Source organism: Vulpes lagopus, chromosome 18 (genome assembly GCF_018345385.1).
Source record: "Vulpes lagopus strain Blue_001 chromosome 18, ASM1834538v1, whole genome shotgun sequence".
Classification (NCBI taxonomy): Eukaryota; Metazoa; Chordata; class Mammalia; order Carnivora; family Canidae; genus Vulpes; species Vulpes lagopus.
The window spans coordinates 11,781,721-11,802,791 of NC_054841.1; the positions used below are offsets into that span (position 1 = coordinate 11,781,721).

At 45.0% G+C, this 21,071-nt stretch overlaps 1 protein-coding gene across 1 annotated transcript; it reads right to left on the bottom strand.

Annotated features, from left to right (window-relative positions):
- Positions 1-1,377: 1,377 nt before the first annotated feature.
- On the bottom strand, positions 1,378-19,875 carry DDX27 (DEAD-box helicase 27). The gene is made up of 21 exons (XM_041732429.1): positions 19,700-19,875; positions 18,037-18,183; positions 15,709-15,768; positions 15,298-15,460; positions 14,722-14,765; positions 14,511-14,597; positions 13,805-13,910; positions 12,018-12,191; positions 11,212-11,362; positions 9,473-9,572; positions 9,150-9,291; positions 8,116-8,269; positions 7,165-7,246; positions 6,891-7,068; positions 5,612-5,718; positions 5,304-5,412; positions 3,105-3,199; positions 2,887-3,010; positions 2,277-2,364; positions 1,633-1,704; positions 1,378-1,506 (listed from the first exon to the last, which is right to left on the bottom strand). Exons 1-21 carry the CDS (start codon positions 19,790-19,792, stop codon positions 1,488-1,490), a joined length of 2,295 nt encoding a protein of 764 aa, XP_041588363.1. The 5' UTR covers positions 19,793-19,875; the 3' UTR covers positions 1,378-1,487.
- Between the last annotated feature and the right edge of the window lie 1,196 nt (positions 19,876-21,071).

The window sequence follows — 21,071 nt, forward strand, 5'->3', positions numbered from 1 at the left end:
ATGGAGGCACTGTCTACAGGGAGGCCAGTCTTGTCTCTGTGGTATGGGGTTTTCAGCTGGTGAAGTTATTTTTACTCAAGGTAAAAAAAAAAAAGTTTGTTTGTTTTTTTTTTTGTATAAACTCATAACTTGAAGCTTCCTCCTCCAGAAGCAACCCTGTAAACCTCTTCATGAGCCCTACCAAAGGTAAGCTATGCACGTACAACATATAACCCTTAAGACTTAAAAAACAATACACTGTTCTGCATTTGGCTTTTTTAAGCTAAAGATCTTACCTTGGGGATCTTTCTGTAAGTAAGCACATACATACATATGAGGAGTTTGAACCATACTCCATCATGCAGGTGTGCCATTATTTAACTGAAATGTAACCCTTTGTTGGTGACTGCTAGGTGCAGCCTAAATGAATAGCTTTGAATACATTCTTTTAATGTCAAGGGTATGTATTACTAAATAACTATTGTAATTTTTGAGCTGGTGGGGGGAGGTATATGTTCTTGAAATTATATAGGAATACAAACATACAATTTTTTCAAGGGATATCCCCTAGCTTTCATCGGATTTTCAAAGGAACGTATGATTCAGAAAGGATGAGAACCACCACTCTACAGGGTAAAAGCTGTTTTTTGTAACAAGGAGCTAATTTATCTGGGATCCCTCTGTCCCGTTTTGAGCTTCCATCTTCAGTAGCACCTCCACAGCACAGTTGGTCAGAGTACAGGTTTAGACCCTGGTTTCGAAAACCTGAACTCCCAACAGTGTAACCTTGGAAAGTTAATGCCATCTTTCTCCAAGCCTCTGTTTCTTTATCTGCAAAATGGGAATGACTACCTCTCCCACAGGGGGTAGTGAATTTAATGAGACAGCACTCAGTACACAGTACCAGAATGTCTGGTCCATGGCTGATGCTGTGGAGGATAGGATAACTTTCAGTTCTAGGATGGGCATTAAAAGAACTTCTAGCAAGAACTTCCTCCATATCCAAGCATAAAGATGCACTGGTAGTAGATGGGGTAGACTGCTGTTGAGGGAAGAGAGGAATAAAATACACAATTTCAGATTGGTCTATTCTCCCTCCCAAAATATACTTACATTTGGTTGGGGTTTTTTTGTTTGTTTGTTTTAGTTTTATTTATATAATCCCTATACCCAACATGGGGCTCAAACACTCAACCCCAAGATCAGATGCTCCTCTGAGCCTGCCAGGCACTCCCCATTTGTTATCTTCTTCATATGAAAGTTAATCAGGAAGAAGTGAGCCTTGGCTGACTCACAGCGATGCTTAGGGATTAATTCCGCATACCACCACCACTCCCTAACCAATGCTAAGTGCGGAGCCTGATGCTCTTTTTTTTTAAATGTACAAATGCCACAGACTTTAAATTTTTTTTTTTTTTTTTTTTAAACAAATGGAAGAGACCAAGCCAGGATGACTTCCCACAAGGAAGGGATCTAAGGGCTGCCCCACAAACTTCAGGCCACCACAGCTACTTCTTTCTCTTGTACCTATGAAGAGAAAACACAGAGTAAAGACCAACTCCTGAAGCCAGGAAGAGGAAGGAGGAACTTTCCCATGAAAGATCCAATCCCAAACAGGCACAGTCTTAGGCCCTCCAAAATGGCAAACATTACCTGGATTTAGACTTAAAGTTTCCTCGTCTCTGGTGGGGCAGGCCCAACTGTTTCCTTTCTTCAAAAGAGGGGCTGCAGGTGAAAAGAGACACTGAAATGACAGCTAGATGGACAATGTCCCCCTGCCACCCCCACCCAGCTCCTATATGAAGCAGCAGCATCACTGAGGTACCCTCTTCAGGGCCCTAAGTTCTAAGTCTGGTGTTTCCACCTGATAATAGGAGATTGTGGAAGTCAGGGCCCAGCCCTAAAAAAAGACTAGAAGCATTGTCTAGCCCCACCCTAACCCCAGCCCAGGAGATGTTGTGGGCGGTAGGAGGTGTAACACATTCAAGAGTAACTCAGGATCCTTTGCCATTCTAGCTTTCCTGAGGGAAAGGTCTATTTCTGAACCAAAATGTACCATTTCACCTCCAAGGCAAGAGGGCCTGAACACTCTCCTCGTATTCTCACCCTGGGATCCAGAGATGGGCTTAGCTGGGGGCAAGGGGTCAGACAGGAACCCTTAAAATTATAAAGCTACAAGTATATGAGAATTGAAAGTGCAGAAGGAGGAAGAAGGTATACAGCTTTGATCAAAATACAAAGAGCCAAAAAAAAAAAAAAAAAAATACAAAGAGCCCTATGATGACTTAAAATCCTACCCAGCTCGATACTGTTTCAGGGCCTTCCTGCTTGTGTTGGTAAGTTCTTCATCAAATACAGATTTATTCACCTGCTTTTGTTTCTTGGCTGTGCACAAAAAGAAAGGGTTAGATATGTCCTCTTTGGGCCAAGCTCCTAAATCCTATCTGTAAGCTCAGGGTAATGGTTTCAGGTTCAGTGGATGCTCTGGCCTGATAATTTACTGACATGGAAACAAGATATTGGATCCTAGCAGAAAAGGGATTAATTCAGAAGTGGCAGGTATGATGAACCACTCCAAAGGATGACTGCAGAGTCCCAAAGCGAAAACCACTGAAATGTGAAACGGGCTGAAGACCAACTTGACTTCTTTCTACCCTGACCCACTCTTCCAAAAAGCAGTTTGTAAGGACTAGGCTCCACAGTCAGAAAGGCCTGGGTTCCAAATCCTAGCTTTCCCCACTAACTGTGGGGTCATTTCACCACTTGAGAACCCAAAAATAGCTGTCTGTACTGGTACAGACTCATTACTCAATATGGGCTCTAGCTATTGAGTTTTCTCTCTAACCACAAGCACGAGTTTCAGGGAGAACCTTCCTACCAGCTCACATTGGCTCCCCATCTGCCTACCAGGGCCTCTTGCTGGCTCCTCCTCAGGCATTGCTCGGGCTCTCTTGGCTCTGCGATTCCTCTTGGCCAGCCGCTCAGCAAACATCTGTGCCTTGAGGATTTCAAACTGGGACCTTTCCTCTGCCTGAAAAGAAGGATGATGTGAGTATTCAACAGACCAAGAAGACCTGACCCAAGCCACTGGACAGGTACCCAGCTCCAGAGGGAAAGCCACTCACTGTCATCTCCCCCTTTTTCTTGGCATCCTTCATAAACTTCTTTCTCTTCTTCTTTCCTCTTAAGGCCAAGTCAAACTCCTGCAGAGCTTTGGCAACTAGGATGAGGAGGGAGTAAAAGATTTCAGGTACCATTTTATACCTTTTTTTTTAAATGAAGTACACCATATTTGAAATTACTACATGAGAACTCCAAATGAGAAGCAACAAATCACATCTTCTGCTGGTGGTTACCTCCATCTTACTGACATTTCTATTTCTCAATTTCACTATTTCTTGATTAATCCATTTGAAATATTTGTTATCTACCTCCTGCTGTGAAAGATGATTTGGTTCACTTACACTCCCAGACCTTCCTGCCATAGAGTTATAACTATGTTTAATACAGAAATTTTATGTATGCACCCTAACTTTTTGTTCCATCAGATACAGGCAGTATTTTTTTTTTTTTTAAGATTTTATTTTTTTAATCATGACAGAGAGAGAGAGAGAGAGAGAGAGAGGCAGAGACACAGGCAGAGGAAGAAGCAGGCTCCATGCAGACAGCCTGACGTGGGACTTGATCACGGGACTCCAGGATCACACCCTAGGCTGAAGGTGGCACCAAACTGCTGGGCCATCGGGGCTGCCCACAGTATTTCTTAAATGGCTGGTACAACCTTATTGGAGGGTAATTTTGCACTCCCTAACAAAATAATAAATCCACATATCCTCTGACCTATAATTTCACTTTCAAGGATTTTCCTGCAAATCAAATACATTTGCTTAATTGTGAAAGGACATTTGTACAGTTACTCACTATATGTTTAAAATAGCAAAAGATGGGATCCCTGGGTGGCGCAGCAGTTTGGCGCCTCCCTTTGGCCCAGGGTGTGATCCTGAAGACCCGGGATCGAATCCCACGTCGGGCTCCCAGTACATGGAGCCTGTTTCTCCCTCTGCCTATGTCTCTGCCTCTCTCTCTCTCTCTCTCTCTCTCATAAATAAAAATTTTAAAAAATTAAAAAAAAAATAGCAAAAGATTACAGACAATTTCAATGTCCCTCAAAAGGGGATTAATTAAATATATTATAATCTATCCACATGATGGAAAACCATGCAGCCATTTAAAAAAAAAAAAAAGGCAGCTACTGTATGTGCCTGTATAAAATCTAAACTACAAAATTAACTGGGAAAAAAAGTGTAGAAAAATGTGAATTTGTGTGATAAGAGGAAGGTGGGGAAGGCAAAGAATACACATATATTTTCCTGACCTACTTCTTTTTAAATTGTGGCAAAACAGAACATAAAATTTGCCATTTTATCAATTCTTTTTTATATTTATTTATTTGAGAGAGAGGAAATGTGGGCACACACAGGGGTGAGGCAGAGGCAGGGACAGTCTAAAGCATGCTCAATGCTAAGTGCGGAGCCTGATGCTGGGCTCAATCCCATGACCTTGAGATCATGTCCTTTTTTTTTTTTTTAAGATTTTATTTATTTATTTATGATAGACATAGAGAGAGAGAGAGAGGCAGAGACACAAGAGGAGGGAGAAGCAGGCTCCATGCAGGAGCCTGACGTGGGACTTGATCCTAGGTCTCCAGGATCAGGCCCTGGGCTGCAGGCGGCGCTAAACCGCTGCACCACCGGGGCTGCCCTTGAGATCATGTCCTGAGCCTACAACGAGATTTGGGCATTTACCTGACCACACCACCCAGGAGCCCCATACCCATTCTTAAGTACACAATTCAAGAGCATTAATTACATGCACAATATTGCACAACCATCACCGTGACCAGTTTCTGTAACAACTTCATCATCCCCAAACAGCAGCTCTGTAACCATTCCTAACTCCCTCCCCACAACCCCTGGTAATCTCTATTCTAATTTCTGCATCAATAAATATAAATAGAATCATAAATACTTGTCTGCTTGTGTCTGGATCACTTCATTTTGGTTCAGGCTTGCAGCATGTATCAACTTCATCATGGCTAAACCATATTCTATCATATGTGCATGCCACATTTTGTTGATCCATTCATCTACTGACAGGGGTCACTTCCATCCCTTGGCTACTATGGATAATGCTTCAGTGGTCACTGGCATACAAGTGCGCATCTGAGTCCCTATTCTGTTTTTTCTGGGAACAGACCTAGCGTGGCCTTACTGGGTTCTATGAGAATTGTGTGTTCAGCTTTTTGAGGGACCTCTCCAACATACTTTTTTCCTTCTTCCTCTCTTCCTTGGTCTGGAACCAGCTTCTCTCAGGCTCATGGTTTGAGGCTTCCTTCCCCTTCTCTCTCTCAAGGAGCCGTTTTGCTGTGTTGATCTGTGGAGACAGCAAAAGATCAGCTCCACCTGATAATATGTAACCTGACAGCTGCAGGAAGGCACTGCCTACAAAGGTCTGGGGCTCTGAGGACATGCCTGGTGTGGACACCACATTTTGGCAGGGCAGAACTGGCAGGCGCTGTGCGGCCCGCTTCCAGACCAGCCCGGTGGGCCCTAAGCCCTCCGTGCAGCCCCACCTGGGCTTCTGACTGCTGCAGCTCTTTTTCCTCGGCCTCTAGCTGCAGAACTGCATACACATCCTTCTCCATCTTCTCAATCTTGTCCCGGAATTTAAGGATGACATCTCAAGGGAAGAGAACAATTTTTTAAATTAGGATAAACTTTGTGTGACTGATAAGAATAATATAGATGTATATTTAGTGACAACAGAAAATTTGGGTTTTTTTGTGGGTGACTTCTCTGCTTCACAACACCTCCCAGCCTATCCCACCCAAAGAGCCTGCTGCTCTTGGAATAAATTCTAAACTCCTAAGTGTGGCCCCTGCCTACCTTTCTGAGCCTCTATCTCTGCCTTGCTCACCATGCCCTGAGCCCTCCCTGGCTCTTCCTTCACTTTGACTCACACACCACGTCTGCTCCTGCCTCAGAGGCCTTGCCCTGGTTTTCTCTGCTTGGCACACTCTGTCCGCAGACCTCTCACGGCTGCCTCATTCTTATCCAGGACTCAGCTCAAGTGCCATCTGTTCAGAGGCCTTTCCTATATAGCTTTCGAAAGCAGCGTCTCTCCTCCTGTCATTCTGGATCCCATCTACTACCTTTATTGTCTTTTTTCCACCAGAGTCTCAGTTGTTTTGCTTCCTGCTATATCCCTAATACCTAGGATAGAATAAACAGTACTGGGCACTTGGTAGTTAGCTGATGGAATGAATTAAGTAAAAATGAAAAAAAAAAAAAAAAGAAAGAAAAAAGATATTTATGAACAGAATAAAGATTTCAAAGGATATATGTGCATAAATGCTAACAGTGGTGAGCTCTCCCACATGCAATTATATTTTGGCTTTAATTTACTAATCGCTAATGCTGGATATATATTATTTTTATAATTATAAAAAACAATTTTTAAAAAAGATGTGCTTTAAAGGACCCCTACAGATGAGAGGAAAATGAGTGAAAGAATGAAAGATATCTAAAACAAGTAAACGCTGACTTCTGCCCTCTACTGAAAGGAAGGGGGTGGTGATTAATAGGGATTTTGCCTCAGAAGAAGCCTTCTCTTCCCAAAGGTTGAAAAATAACCTATGAGGGGCACTTGAGACACAAGTCTGGCATTGTTCCCTTTCACACAGAGAGAGACTGAAGACCAGGGGCATGGTGAGACCGGCCCAGGGACACTAAGCAAGGAAGTGGCAAGACTGGAGTTCAAATCCAGCTCCTGACTACTCCAACCTATCACCCTCTGCTCCTGGCTCTGTCCCACCCCAACCACTCAGAGCTGCTGCAATGGTGCCTGCTCACCCTGGGGAAGTATCCGGGCCTTCACAGGGGCTTTGGCGGCTTTTACGATCTCCTTCAGCATCTTCCGCTCCTCTTCTCCCACCAGAGACACCGAGCGCCCAGCCCTACCAGCCCGAGCTGTTCGCCCCACCCGGTGGACATAATGCTTGATGGTGTTGGGCATCGTGAAGTTAATTACCTAGAAGGTCAAAGTCAGACCTGGGAGTTGCAGGGACATGGGACACAAGAAGGCAAAAGACTCCCACCAAAAGTTCAAGGAAGACGGGCTGCTCACCGTTTTGACCCCTTCAATGTCAAGTCCACGGGCTGCCACATCTGTGGCCACAAGGATGTCAATCTGTTCGTCCTTAAAGCGCCTAGAAATAGCCACAGATGTTCACCTGGGTACTCAACCCCAAAAATGCTCCGTAGGAGCCTGAGCCAGCAGAGAAAACACAAATCCTTTTGGAGTCAAGCAGGAGCGTACAGATTGTCATAGTGATAATCTAAATGAGATCCTAAACATCAGACCATCTAATACCTACACAACACCTTAAACATCCTGTAATGTTTGTAGGACAAACACAGTTTGGTTTATACTACTTCAGCCCCAACTCCTACAAATATGAAAGTTCAGGAACCATAGAGCTAGATGGAAGGGAGTAGTCTATGCAAATGTCTCAGCATTCAAAGCAGCCTTTCCTTAAAAAAACAAAAAAACAAAAATCTTTCAGCTGCCTATGATGAATGCAGATAGATGGAGAATTCTAAAAGGTCCCTCCTGGCCTACCAGCAGGACTCTATTCCATGAGAATTAAACAAGAAAACATGGAAAACACAGGACTCTGCCAAGTAAATGCTCAGGAAATAGTAGCTGGCTTTGATTTCTAATCTCGTTCCATCACCCTAGGTATGTCCCTTGCTCTGGAAAAGCTACAGAGAACAGGACATGTGCTGTGTCTTCCCAAGTCAGAATTTCTTGCTATGGCCCCACTCAGTGGCTCCAATACTCGAGCCCTGGGGCATGAGTGTCATCTTCTGCAAGACTATGAGGAATTCTGAAGGTACCTAAGACATAACCTTACAGCAGCTGGGACTAAAATCTTTAAAGTGGGGAACCACCATCTGCATCCCCTGCAGTTGCTCTAACATAACCTCTGAGTGGTGTCTTCCCTCCCAATGAGGAGAGCCCTCTCTGAAGGATGGGAGCCTCAGAGAGGGGGAGCCTCAGCCCCCTGAAGTTTACCGGAGGGCCTCCAGCCGCTGCGTCTGGGACAGGTTGCCGTGGAGCTCGCCCACCTGCAGCCCCATGAGCCCCAGAAGGATGTGCATGCGGTGGGCCTGCTTCTTGGTCTGGGTGAACAGCATCACATGGTCAGTGAAGGTTCTTGTCAGAAGAGCTAGAGGGGAGAGAAGAGTGAGCTGGAAGTCACCTCTAGTACATATTCCCTCCCCACCTGTGAAGTGGCTGCTATGCCTGGCACTGGGGGAGATAGGCAAGGTCCCTGCCTTTTAAGGCTCACATTCCAGGGCAGAGAAGACAAGCCAATTCCCAACTCCCAAGGGTGATAAATGCTGTGAGACAGTGAAGGGAAGATGGGGAGGCAGCTTTAGAGATGGCCTCTCTAAAGACATGTTAGGCTGAATGACAGAGCAGGCTCACTCACAAGATTTGGGGGAAGATTTCAGGCAGAGGAAGGAGCAAATGTGAAGGCCCCGAGGCAGGACAAGCTTGGTAGGTCTGAGAGAATAAAAACAGGAGAGTATGGCAGGGCACCAAAGCTGAAGACTCCAGGCAGGCAGGGGCCAGGTCCCAGAGGGCTGTACAGGACTCACTGGGGAGTGTGGACTGTGGTCTGAGAACAATGGGAGACACTCGACAGTAAATGGGAAGGTAACATGAGTGAATGTTCACTTGTAAATGATCGTTTTCAATGATCTGTAGTGTGAACAACGGGTTACCAAGGACAAGAGTGGGAGAGAAGCCAAGTACAAGGCCACTGCAATATTCAGGCAGGAAAGGCAGCAGCTTGAACCAAACGCAAGAGGGGGAAGTGGCTGGGCATTCAGCAGGACCTAAGGAGGACTGGACAATGGTAGGGAGATAAGCAGACAGAAGAAATGGCCAAAGTGGCAGAGTACATTAACGGCAGTACCACGCAACACGTCAGGGGAGCCTGACAGAGGAGGTACCAGGCAACACTCAGCCACTTGAGCTGGCCATCCATGAGGCCAAGGAAGTCCAGCAGGCCCCTGCCCAGTCCCTCCCTGGGCTTTCACCTGCCACAATGGCTTCCCGGTCCCCTTCCCGATTCGGCCGGATCCGGACAAACTCCTGCCGCAGGAATGGGGCCACATCTGTGTTGCTGTTCACAAATATTCGGACAGGATTCTTCAAGGAAACAGAAGCCAGATCTTTTACCTGCCCAGCACAAACACAGATGCTGCTCACTGGCCTGCCAGGAGACGGTGGGTACGGAGTGGGGGTGGGGGTGGGGGTGGAGGCAAGCCATACTTGCCCTAGATCACCCCCTGCAGCCCAACCTGGGTCCTCTGCATCCCTCCATTCATTCACCCCACCAAGCAGAATTCCTGTGGCCCACCTCATCTGTCATGGTGGCTGAGAAGAGCATGGTCTGGCGGTGGTGGGAACACATCCGGATGATCTCCTTCATCTGTTCTTCAAAGTACTCATCCAGCATCCTGACGAGCAGGGAGAAGGAATCAAGAGAAATGGACTGAGCTTGCATCTGTCACAATCATAGGCAGAAAACATGAGACAAGCCGAAGTTCTCATGTTGTAACTGGTTATGTCTCAGGCTCATTTATTTATTTATGTGTTAATATTTTGGTTTACCCTTCCACCAAGATTCATCAGAAACTAACATTTGGCCACATTTCCTGTATCTTTCTTTTTCTTTTTTCTTTTTTTTTGCTAAACTATATACAAATAAGTTGCAAACATCACAACACCTTACCCCTATTTCAGCACACCTTCTAAACTTTTTTTTTTTTTTTAAGATTTTATTTATTTATTCATGAAAGACCACAGAGAGAGACAGAGGCAGAGACACAGGCAGAGGGAGAATCAGGCTCCATGCAGGGAGCCCAAAGTGCAGTTCGATCCCGGGTCTCCAGGATCATGCCCTGGGCTGAAGGCGGTGCTAAACCGCTGAGCCACCTGGGCTGCCCTCAGCACACCTTCTACATAACCACATCATCACACTCAATACATTTAAGTGTCTGAGTAATACTTGAAGTACAAGTCCAAATTCAAATATCCCTAACTATCCCCAAAATGTCATCTTATAGCTATATTTTGTTTTAATCCAGGAAACCAAAATTCCTATGCTTTAGTCTCCCTTGAGCTAGAGAAGTCTCCTCAATCTTTTCCACATCCTGTCTGCTTATTTCCCAGGGAAAGGATTCACAAGAACGTGCAGAGGTGCAGTTGTGTCAGGAGATGGAGACCATCCGTTTGGCCCAGTTCCACTGATCTGAGTTTGAGCACATGGTAAGGTGGTATCTACCAATTCTCTTCACTATAAAGGAATCTTTTTCTCCTTGTAGATAATATTACTCAGTAGGTTTACTTTGACTGCAATTTGTTCAGCTGACCAACCGCATTTCGTTATCATGTTCCTTGATCTCCTTAATAGGAAACGTCCACAACCTTTCTTGGTCGTCTGTGACATTAACATTTTTTAAAGAATATAATTCCTTTCCCCTTAAAACCTAAATCAGACCATGTTCCCTTTGCTCAAAATATCTCCTTTACCTCCGTCAGGACTCAAGAATGGTTCATTTGCTCTGGGGGAATCAGTTAATTCCACACTTACTGAGCATGTGCTAGACACTAGACACAACCCTGGGCACACAGCAGCAAGCAACAAAGCTAGCCCTTCACAAATATGTTCCAGGGGAGAGGAGGGACACAACCACCAAAGAAGCATTCAAGTGACAATGAAGGAGGTTGGAGAGGCATAGTACCTCAGAGAAAGGAAAGGAGGAAGTATTATAGACAGTGAGGGTAGGGATTACTTAAAAAATTTTTTAATCTTAAAAAAAAAAAAAAAGAATCTAAATAATATTTCCAAATCTCAGGAAGTGGCAGAGCCAGAATTGGATCTACCCTCCCTCTTAACCATCACATTACAGAGACAGAAAAAAAGCAGGATAATCCAGACCAATGATAAACAGAGGTCCAAGTGTGAGCTGCTGAACTGGCATCATACAAATGGCTATGGCAAGATTGATGTAGAATAATGCAGTGGCAGGTTCTCTTCTACGGTGTGGCCCACAGGACCCCAGAGCACTGGGGGCCCTGCCACTTCAGGTATACCTGTCAGCCTCATCCAGGATGAGCACCTCAATACTGCTCAGGTGGAAGGAAGGACAGTTGTGGAGATGATCGATGAGCCGGCCTGGGGTGGCAATGAGGATGTCAGGCGCTGCTCTAAGAGCTGCTTCCTGAGACTTCACATCCAGGCCTCCTGCAGAGAAAAGTCCCGCCAGGTGGCTGATTCAGTCGGCTGTTCAACAGCACGGACTGGGCCCTGCCACCTGCCACATCCCATGCCAGATGCAGGGGAAACAGCAGAGAACAAGACTCACAGAGGCCCTGCTTAGGAAGATTTTACACAATATTGGGATAGACAGATTATTTCATCACAACTGTTCTAAGTGTAAAAAAAGATTACACGAAGGCACTTCAGAACAGAAGGATTCAGACACACAGGACCAACAGAAGCAGCTGTGAAAGCAAATCACTTCTCCATCACCTTCGCCTTCCCACTGCATGGGGAGGTTCCATGAAGGTTAAAAAATAGTATCGTGGAACATCATTAGAAAAATTCTGCCCCGGATGATACTTAATTCTTTATTTATAAAAAAAACACAAGTGACATTCTAAATTTGTTCAGTACCAAGAAAATTTTTTTGCTCTGAATTTTGAAGTTTCATTTTTTTTACGGCTGGTTAAATCACTGTTAAACCTCTCCTCTCCCCCAACTCTCTACTCTGAAAACACCTCATCTGGTTTTTCAGTAAGTTTATCACAGGAAGGCTTTCCTGGCACTGTTATCCTCAGATGGTGAAGCACACCCACCCTCCACCACTTCAGTCTCCCAGGGGCTGCCAGACACTCACCCACGGCAAGGCAGGTGGTGATGTTGCAGAACTGAGCCAGCTGCTTGGTGACAGAGTGCACCTGGATGCCCAGTTCTCGGGTGGGAACCAGCACGAGCACACGGGTGACAGGAGACTGGCGGGGTTTGTAGATCAGACGCTCCAGGACAGGCAGGGCAAAAGCAGCAGTTTTACCTGGAAGGAAAGGCAGTAGGAAACAGTGACAGGGGCTTCAGTCCCTTCAAGGTTTGAGTTTTCACTTGAACCCAAAAAACATACATATCTGCTCAGGGGGAAATGAAGCACTGTTTTTTTTCCATTAAAGCTTTTCCTCTGCTTTTAAAACCACAGGGTCAATGTAAAAAATCTGAGAAGTACAAAGAAATATGAAAATAATAAAAATCATCCACAATGCAGCCAACCAGAAATAAACACGAACACAATGGTATCTGTATTACCAATATTTTTCTTAATAGATAGAAATATACAAATGAAAGATGTAATGCAATAACACTATATATTCTGTTCAGTAATCCCCCTTCAGAAAAAGCATAAAGGAGGCACATGGCTGGCTCAGTTGACAGAGCATGCAGTTCTTGATCTTAGGGTTGTGAGTTTGAGCTTAGGTTTGAGTTAAGCATTGGGTGTAGAGATTACTTAAAAAAAAAAAAATTCCTGCTTCTTTAAATATTCTTTAATTTTTAATGGTTGTATAATATTCTATCATGTGACTGTCTCTACTCCATAATTAACTGTACTCATATACAACACCATGATGAACATCTGTTTCACAAAATCTATTCCTACTGTGGCACCTGGGTGATGGTTGGTTGGTTGGGTGTCTGACTTGATTTTAGATCAGGTCATGATCTCAAAGTCATGGAATCAAGCCCCACATTAGGCTGTCTACTCTCATCAGGGAGTCTGATGAGGATTCTTTCTTTCCTACTCCCTCTCTGCCCCCTCCTTAAATTAAAAAAAAAAAAAAAAAGACACTTTACTCCTATTATGGCAGCAAGAGGACATGGTCATAGAGACATCCAATTCAGATAGTTACAGGTCACAGATTTCAGGGGGTCTCATAAAGTTCATCTTTATTTATACATAAGCCCCAGTCATAGGAGTAAAGATTTTATGAAAGGAATATTCACCACAACATTGTATATTAGTACAATTAATTATAGAATAGAAATAGTTACGTAATAGAATACTATACAACCATTTTTAAAAAGCGAAGAGCATTTAAAGAAATATGAAAATATATGTTGAGATTTCTTTTTTAAGATTTTTTATTTATTTATTCACGAGAGATACAGAGAGAGAGGCAAAGACACAGGCAGAGGGAGAAGCAGGCTCCATGCAGGCAGCCTGATGTGGGACTCAATCCCAGGTCTCCAGGATCATGCCCTGAGCCAAAGGCAGATGCTCAACCATTGAGCCACCCAGGCGTCCCTATGTTGAGGTTTTTTAAAAAAGAAATTAATAGGGACGCCTGGGTGGCTCAGCAGTTGGGTGCCTGCCTTCGGCCCAGGGCATGATACTGGAATCCTGGGATCGAGTCTCACGTTGGGCTCCCTGCATGGAGCCTGCTTCTCTCTCTGCCTGTGTCTCTGCCTCTCTCTCTCTCTGTGTGTGTGTCTCTCATGAATAAATAAATAAAAATATTTTTTAAAAATAAATTAAGAGAATATATAATGTTATTGCATTATAATTTATACTTGCATATTTAACAAAGTGGGCCTTGGGTAAATCAACACTCTCCTCCTGCCTCCTCCTCTCCCCTTCTCCCAAGTCACTATCCTTTTTACCTGTCCCAGTGGCTGCACAGGCACAGATATCCTTCCCCAACAGACCCACAGGTATGCATGCCTTCTGGATTGGGGTGGGCTGCTTGAAGCCCATGGCTGTAATGGCCTGAAGAGAAAAAGACAGGGTTAGACAGGAAGGGGAGGAGTTGTCTCAGCATGAAACAAACACATCAGGCTTCCAAACTATGTGGTAGACCTGTTCTAGGCATTGAGATATAGCAGTGAACCAAAGAAATAAAAACCCCGCTCTTGGCAATCTTACAGTCTGGGAAGAAAAAAGACCAAAAACCATCATGTGCTGTATGGAGAAAACCGCAGCAGTCAAGGGTGCTAGGGATGAGTACAGTTTACAGTAGGGTCAGCGAAAAGTCTCACTGAACAGAGGATACTGAGTAGATCCCTGAAAGAGGTGAGGAACACCCCAACCAGATTACTGGAAAAACATTCCAGGCAGAGGGGACAATAAGTACGAAGGCCCTGAGGAAGAAAATGCCTCACCTGTTTAAGGGCCAGGGAAGAGGCCAATGTGGCCAGAGCAGAATGAGTGCTAGGAGACATCACCAGAGTAGATCAGAACTTTTTAAGAGGGTTCTCTGGCAGCTGTGTGGACAACAGAATTTAGGGAGGCAAAGAGCCCAGTTTGGGGCAGGGAGCCTAGTTAAGGGGTGACTACAATAATCCCATGGTTGCCAAAAGAAGCCACTACCTTCAGAAGAGGGCGGGAAAGGTTCATGTCCTGGAATGAGAGGTTTTCATCATACTGAGATGCATCTTCAAAAAATCCTCCTGTTTCCTACACGAGGAAATCAAAGACAGAATGCAAATTCAGCAAAACAGGACCCAGGAAGCAAACTGGCCTTAAAAACCTGTCAGGTTGCAAAAACACGTCGCACGCTGCTTTCCATGCTCATGCTCACCTGTCCTTTCTTCTTCTTCTTCCGCTCCTTTACTTTGAGTGTATCTGTGGAGAAAAACAGGGCTTGTATTTACTGAGTATTTATAATCTGCTAGGCGCTGTCATAAGTGCTTTCTGTGGAAAACTCACCAAAACCACACAACAGCTTGAGGGAGCTACTGTCAGTAGTCTCATTTGACAGTGAAAACACTGTGCAGCAAGCTCGGAAAGTTCCAGAAACCAGGCTCTCAACCACTGTACATATCATCATGCATGTGCACTCATTTCTGCAAGAAATATTTATGGAGCACCTGCTACGTGGCTAGGCCCATCTGAGGTGGGATGTGGGGGACCTATCATCCCAAATAAGTCTGAATCTTAGAGATGCCAGCAGCTACATGGGGCAGAATGATATCGGTACAGTCTGCCTGCAAAGAACAACAACCCTAACACAAGCCCAAGAGAAAGAGAAGCTAGGAGTTCCATATGGAGATCTTAAATGTGACCATGTAGCAGAACATAGGAAATCCTACAAAGGAAAGGAGGACTCTTTCCAATCTCCTGCCTCTGTTTCTGATAGCACCTCTGTAGCACCCACCTGCTTTGGTGAGGATGTTCTCATCAGCTGACGAGTAATCAGTCTCTGAGTCTTCATCTTCTGGACCTTCCTCATCTTTCCCTTCATGGTCTTCCTGCTCCTCCAGTTCAGAGCCTTCCTTTGCTTCTTTCTCCTCTGACTTCCCAGACTTGGCTTCTTTATCCTGGAGAAAATATATAATAAGGCAAGGCAACTACAGACTTCAAGAAATCCAGAACCTCTGAAGAGCAACACTATGCTCTCCAGCCAGGGAAGAATGCTATGTGGACTCTCAGTGATTATTAACAACAGACACAGAGAAGCCTGTCTGCACCGCCGCACTCCAATTCAGGCTGAAAGAAAAATGGTGGGGCCACGTGGAGGGCAAAGCTTGGGGCTTTCCGCAGGGCAGTACCTGCTTTGCTTTCTCACCTCTGTTTTCCTTTTCTTGCGAACTTTCTCAATCTTCTCATCTAATGTGGTGGCCGCCCTCTGCAGATTAAAATAGATGAATAAGAAACATATATGGGAAAGAGACAAGGGTTTCTGTGAGGGTTGGTTCTCTAGTGTTAATATAGAAGAGGCTTGTCTATCCTTGGACAGATTAACCAAACCATAGATCATTCACTACAACGATAAAACAACATAACAAACAGGTGTGAAAAATCTTTACCTGGAACCTGGAACATCCACATTTCAGTTCAGAAAGTGTTTACCATTTAGAAGAATATAATTAGCAAGAGATGTCACATTTATATCTGAATGCTACTTCCCCTTATCAATCAGACAAAATGGAGCCTATCGGTTAAATTCTAAAATCAAAGCAGATTCAGGTAGCAATGCTGGATACCGCTAAAACTTTAGAAAGAGAAAGTAATGGCAGGCCTCCTTTACATATGCTCAAAGCATCCTGAACTGCCACGGTATTTCCACAATTATAATTAACTGTGTCATTATTTACTTATCTTCTACCCTGCTGGACTGTAAGTGTTATAAGACCACGTCTTTAGTTACAGGGGGTCTATATGCCAGGACCTGGGAACAAATGTAACATTCATTCAGTGTACCTGGAGTGAACTTTCATCAAAACATGGCACAGGAAAACAAACACTTCATAATTAACTTGAAAAAGGAAAATTCCTCTGGCATCCTCTGAAAAAATACTGACAGTGGGGAAAAAATCACAAAGAAATCCTGTCCAGGGATGTCTGGGTGGCTCAGTGGTTAAACATCTGCCTACAGCTCAGATTATGATCCTGAGGTCCTAGGATACAGGCCCACAATGGGTTCCCTGCAGGGAGCCTGCATATCCCTCTGCCTGTGTCTCTGCCTCAATCTCTGTCTCTCTCATGAATAAATAAAATATATATATATATTTTTTTATAAATAAAATCTTAAAAAAAAAAAAGAAAAAAAGAAAGAAATCCTGTCCAGGTGACCGCGAAGAGGCAATGCTGGTTTATTTTCATCAGACCCCACAGAGTCTGGAGTAAATAGCTCTAAGCAGGCAGTATTTCTCTTTGAGGCCCATAGAATAGAAAATAATGTTGATGCATCTCCTAGATCGCTCACCAGATTCAAAGGAAAACATGGGATCTTGGCAAATAAGTAGGCGACAGTGACATTTGTGGCAGCTTTTGCTATGCTGGGTGGGAACCAGGGACCCTAAACAGTGAGGCCACATGAGATCACCTGGCAAGTGACGGAATAACAGTATCCATGGGGCAGATCAAAAACACTACTACCAAGGGTACATGCTAGACTGTTTTGTTACAAACTAACGTAACCAAGGTTCCTCTCTAGAGGTTTTTTTTTTTTTAAGATTTATTTTTATTTATTTATGATAGACATAGAGAGAAAGAGGCAGAGACAGAGGCAGAGGGAGAAGCAGGTTCCATGCCAGGAGCCCGACGCGGGACTTGATCCTGGAACTCCAGGATCGCGCCCTGGGCCAAAGGCAGGTGCGAAACCGCTGAGCCACCCAGGGATCCCCCCTCTCTTGTTTTTGAAACAGGAGGGAACACCTAAAAAAAAATGAGACCATTTTAACATAGCTATGCCCATTATTTTTAAGTCAAACAATTTATATGTAATGTTTGGTATTCTAAAACTATCAGACCAGTATTATCTGATTTCCTCTAAAACTTTTTTTTCCACATTTTAGTGTGTATAATATCAGGAAAGGTCTCCCTTAATATATATATATATATATATATATATATATATATATATATATATATATATATATATTGAAGTCCCCTCCTCCAGGAAAAGCTGTCATGGACATCTTCTAATGAAGGAAATAAGATATTTTTATTATTTCAAAATATCATCTGTAGGGGCACCTGGGTGGCTCAGTGGGTTAAGTGTCTGTCTTTGGCTTGGGTCATGATCCCAAGGTCCTGGCCCTGCTTTTCCCTCTCTCTTTGCCCCTCCCCTCACCCCAGGCTCGTGCTTTTTCACTCTCTCTCAAATAAATATTAAAAAAAAAAATATCTGGAGATCAATTAACGTGTTTGTAACTAGTCTGTAATAAATCTATGTTGTAACATTTTACACTTTGGTTTTCATCAAGACTGGGGTTATTTGTGACTGCTTTTCCCCACTCCATCAAAACTACACCATATATTTCCAAGAATTCCAGCATTTGCTGCATGTAGGCAGATGGCAAAAAGCAGTGAGGTGAAATCTTGAAACCTACTGTCCAACCTCTTCAACAGCCCACGGCCTAGAACTGCCTATCACACTGTCTGTTCTCACCTTCTTCTTGAGCTGGCTCATGACATCAGCCATGGCCCAGCTGCCATCATATGCCCCCTCCTTCTCAGTGAAAACGAAGTCAGGGTTGAAATCGGCACTGCGGTTCTTCTGCAAGGCTTTCTGCTTTCTGCCCAGCACAATGGGCCCCTGGGAAGAGGAAGAAACAGGATGACTATGGTGTTGAAGTCAGAAAGAAACAGAACAGGAATCTCCAATTGTTGTGGGAGACTTAAATATGGATCTCTCAGTAAGTGACCGATTAAGCAAACAAAATAAGCGTCTGCAGAAAATCTGAAAAGCACAATCAACAAGCTTCATTCCCATGAATATATAGGCAACCCTATACCGACCACTAGAAAGCATGAATTCTGAACAAACACGGAATAGGTACAAGAACTTATCACACAGGCGGCCTTTAAGCAAATCTTCAAAAGGTTTCAAAGAATATCATACAGACTCTTTTCTCTTTTGGCAATTCAACTAAGTTAGGAAACAATGGCAAAAACGCATACAACTAAAAACAGGAAAGGAAGGGAGGCTAGCTGAATGAGAACTTCTGAGACTAGAAAGTGCTACACTGACTTTTTTCCCCTCACTCAAGTTAAACAATCTGGTAAGAACTCTCACCCTAAAGTTTATTATTAGTAATGATTACATATCATTTCTCAGGTACTAGCTGAACTATTGATAACTGTACAGCACTTCATATTTTGATTTTTCATCATTTGCCGTATTTTTGCTCCAGTCCTTTTTTACGATAGTTTTCCATTTGAGAAAGGAAAAGATCATTCTAGTTGCCAAATAGAGAATACACTGGGGTGAGGGCAAGAGAAAGGGCTGGAGCCCAGGTACCTTAGGATGCTGGGTGGCAGTGGCCTGGGCTTGGGTGGGCTAGGGGAAAGGAGGAGAAGTTAAAGAGAGATTCCCCAGTTAGCCTGCACAAAACTGGAGGAGACTGAGAAGGAAAAAGCTGCCAAGGATGCCGCTTAGGTTTCTGGCTTCAGATGGAGCACGCTGGGAAGGTGAGAGAGACCCGGGTCCAGCTTTGGTGAAGCTGGATTTGTGGAGGCCATGGGACGCCGGGGTGGAGGTGTCTGTAGGCAGATGAGGCCACAGTGGGGCAAACAGGCAGGCTGGATTTTTGTAGGGTGAGCATATTTTTCATGATACTGTTCCTTTTAATTGCCACACTGCTGAATGTCTGTAACGCTCCCACCGAGGACAAGCTTCAGGGGAGCGCTGTCCTTGCCCACCCTGCTCACTGCTGTGTCCCAGACGCTGAACACTAGGTGCAGCCTGCAGACACCTCCACCTGCATACCCCATGGCCTCCACGTCAGTAAATACTGGCTTAAGGAACGAACCCCTGACCAGGAACCACGACTGGCTTCGCCCCCGGATCTCTATTCAACACCAGTTCGGTGAATCGGCACTGACTTCGCCAAGACGACATAGCATGTTACCGGCACAGGCGCGGAGGGGAGGAAAAGCTGGCGGCGAACAAGCTGAGGAAGACCTTGGGGTCACCTTCGCGGGACGCTCGCCGGGCTGACAGCAGGATGCTGCGGAGTTGGGGGCTGGGGCCCGAGGAATCACGGGGAAGGGGGGCAGTCACGGAAATCCGACGGCACGCCGCCGCGCCCCCAACCCCGAGCGGCTCATACCTCCTCCTCCTCGTCCCCGGAGTCAGACTCAGGATGCCCCGGCACGTCGTCATCCTCGCCTATGGTCCCGATCAAGCCCAGCTCCTCGAGCATGCTGCCGCAGCGCCACTTCCGGGAAGCAGCTCGCGCGCAGCCCGGCCCTTACTTTCCGACGGCCTCCTCGTCGTCACTGCGCATGTGCCAACAACATCACTTCCGCTTGGGGCGGAACCTGCGGCTCTCCCTCCCCTCGCTCCTCCCCCCCCCCCCCAGCGCCGAGTGCGCATGCGGCAAGTTGGGAGGTGGTTTCGGGTGATGGAGTGAATTTCTTTGTCTCGGTTCGGCGGCCGCGTGCGGAGGAGGTTTGCCGCCGGGGCTCTGCGGCTGTGTTTACCGACCGAAAGTCGTGGAGGAAACTGGCAAAGAACGGTTAGCAGGGGGCGTCGCCACTGGGTGATTTTTATTTTCTTCTTAGATTTTTTTTCCACCGTCAACACTTATTTTCATAAAAAGAGAAAAAAAGTAAAAAATAACAGCTAACACTTTTATAGAAGTTTTTGCGTGCCGAGAACTGATTAAGGTACTTTTACATGCATTAAGTAACTGAGTAAGGTATTTTTACATGCACTAAGTAATTTCATCCCCATAGCAACCTTAGCAGAAGGCACCTTACTGTCTACATTTTGCATATGGGGCGACCGAGGCACAGGGAGGTTTCCCAAGGTCACGGAGCCGGGATGACAATCCAGGCAGTGGTTCCAGAGTCTGGAAAGTAGGTCCCAGGGCCTACCAGGAACTTTTCCTCTCCTTTCTGAGTGTGGAAATCGTGCTGGTAAATGCAGCTCCTGATTCCTTCCTCCAAGAGGAACTTGAGGAAACTTTTTCCCTAAACCTCAACATGAAGTTTTCCCAGACAACCCAACCTTGGTAGCTATCTGCTCCTGTGTTCATGTGATTTTTACCACTAGAAATGTATAAGGCTTCCAGTTTCTCCACATCCTTGCCAACACTTGCTGTTTTCCTTTTTTTTTTTTAAGATTTTATTTATCAGGGATCCCTGGGTGGCACAGCGGTTTAGCACCTGCCTTTGGCCCAGGGCACGATCCTGGAGACCGGGGATGGAGTCCCACGTCGGGCTCCCTGCATGGAGCCTGCTTCTCTCTCTGCCTCTCTTTCTCTGTGTGTGTGTGTGTGTCTATCATGAATAAATAAATAAAATATTTTTTAAAAAAGATTTTATTTATTTATTCATGAAAGATACAGAGAGAGGCAGAGACATAGGCAGAGGGAGAAGCAGGCTCCCTGCGGGGAGCCCAATGTGGAACTCTATCCTGTGGCCCTAGGATCAAGTCCTGAGCCAAAGACAGACACTCAACTGCTGAGCTACCCAGAC

Coding starts and splice junctions, on each gene's coding strand:
- DDX27 (XM_041732429.1), bottom strand. CDS start 19,792: ATGCTCGAGGAGCTGGGCTTGATCGGGACCATAGGCGAGGATGACGAC. Junction 12,192..13,804: donor CTGTGCAGCCACTGGGACAG/GTAAAAAGGATA, acceptor CTTTCCTTCCAG/GTAAAACTGCTGCTTTTGCC. Junction 11,363..12,017: donor CACCACCTGCCTTGCCGTGG/GTGAGTGTCTGG, acceptor TTTTCTCTGCAG/GAGGCCTGGATGTGAAGTCT.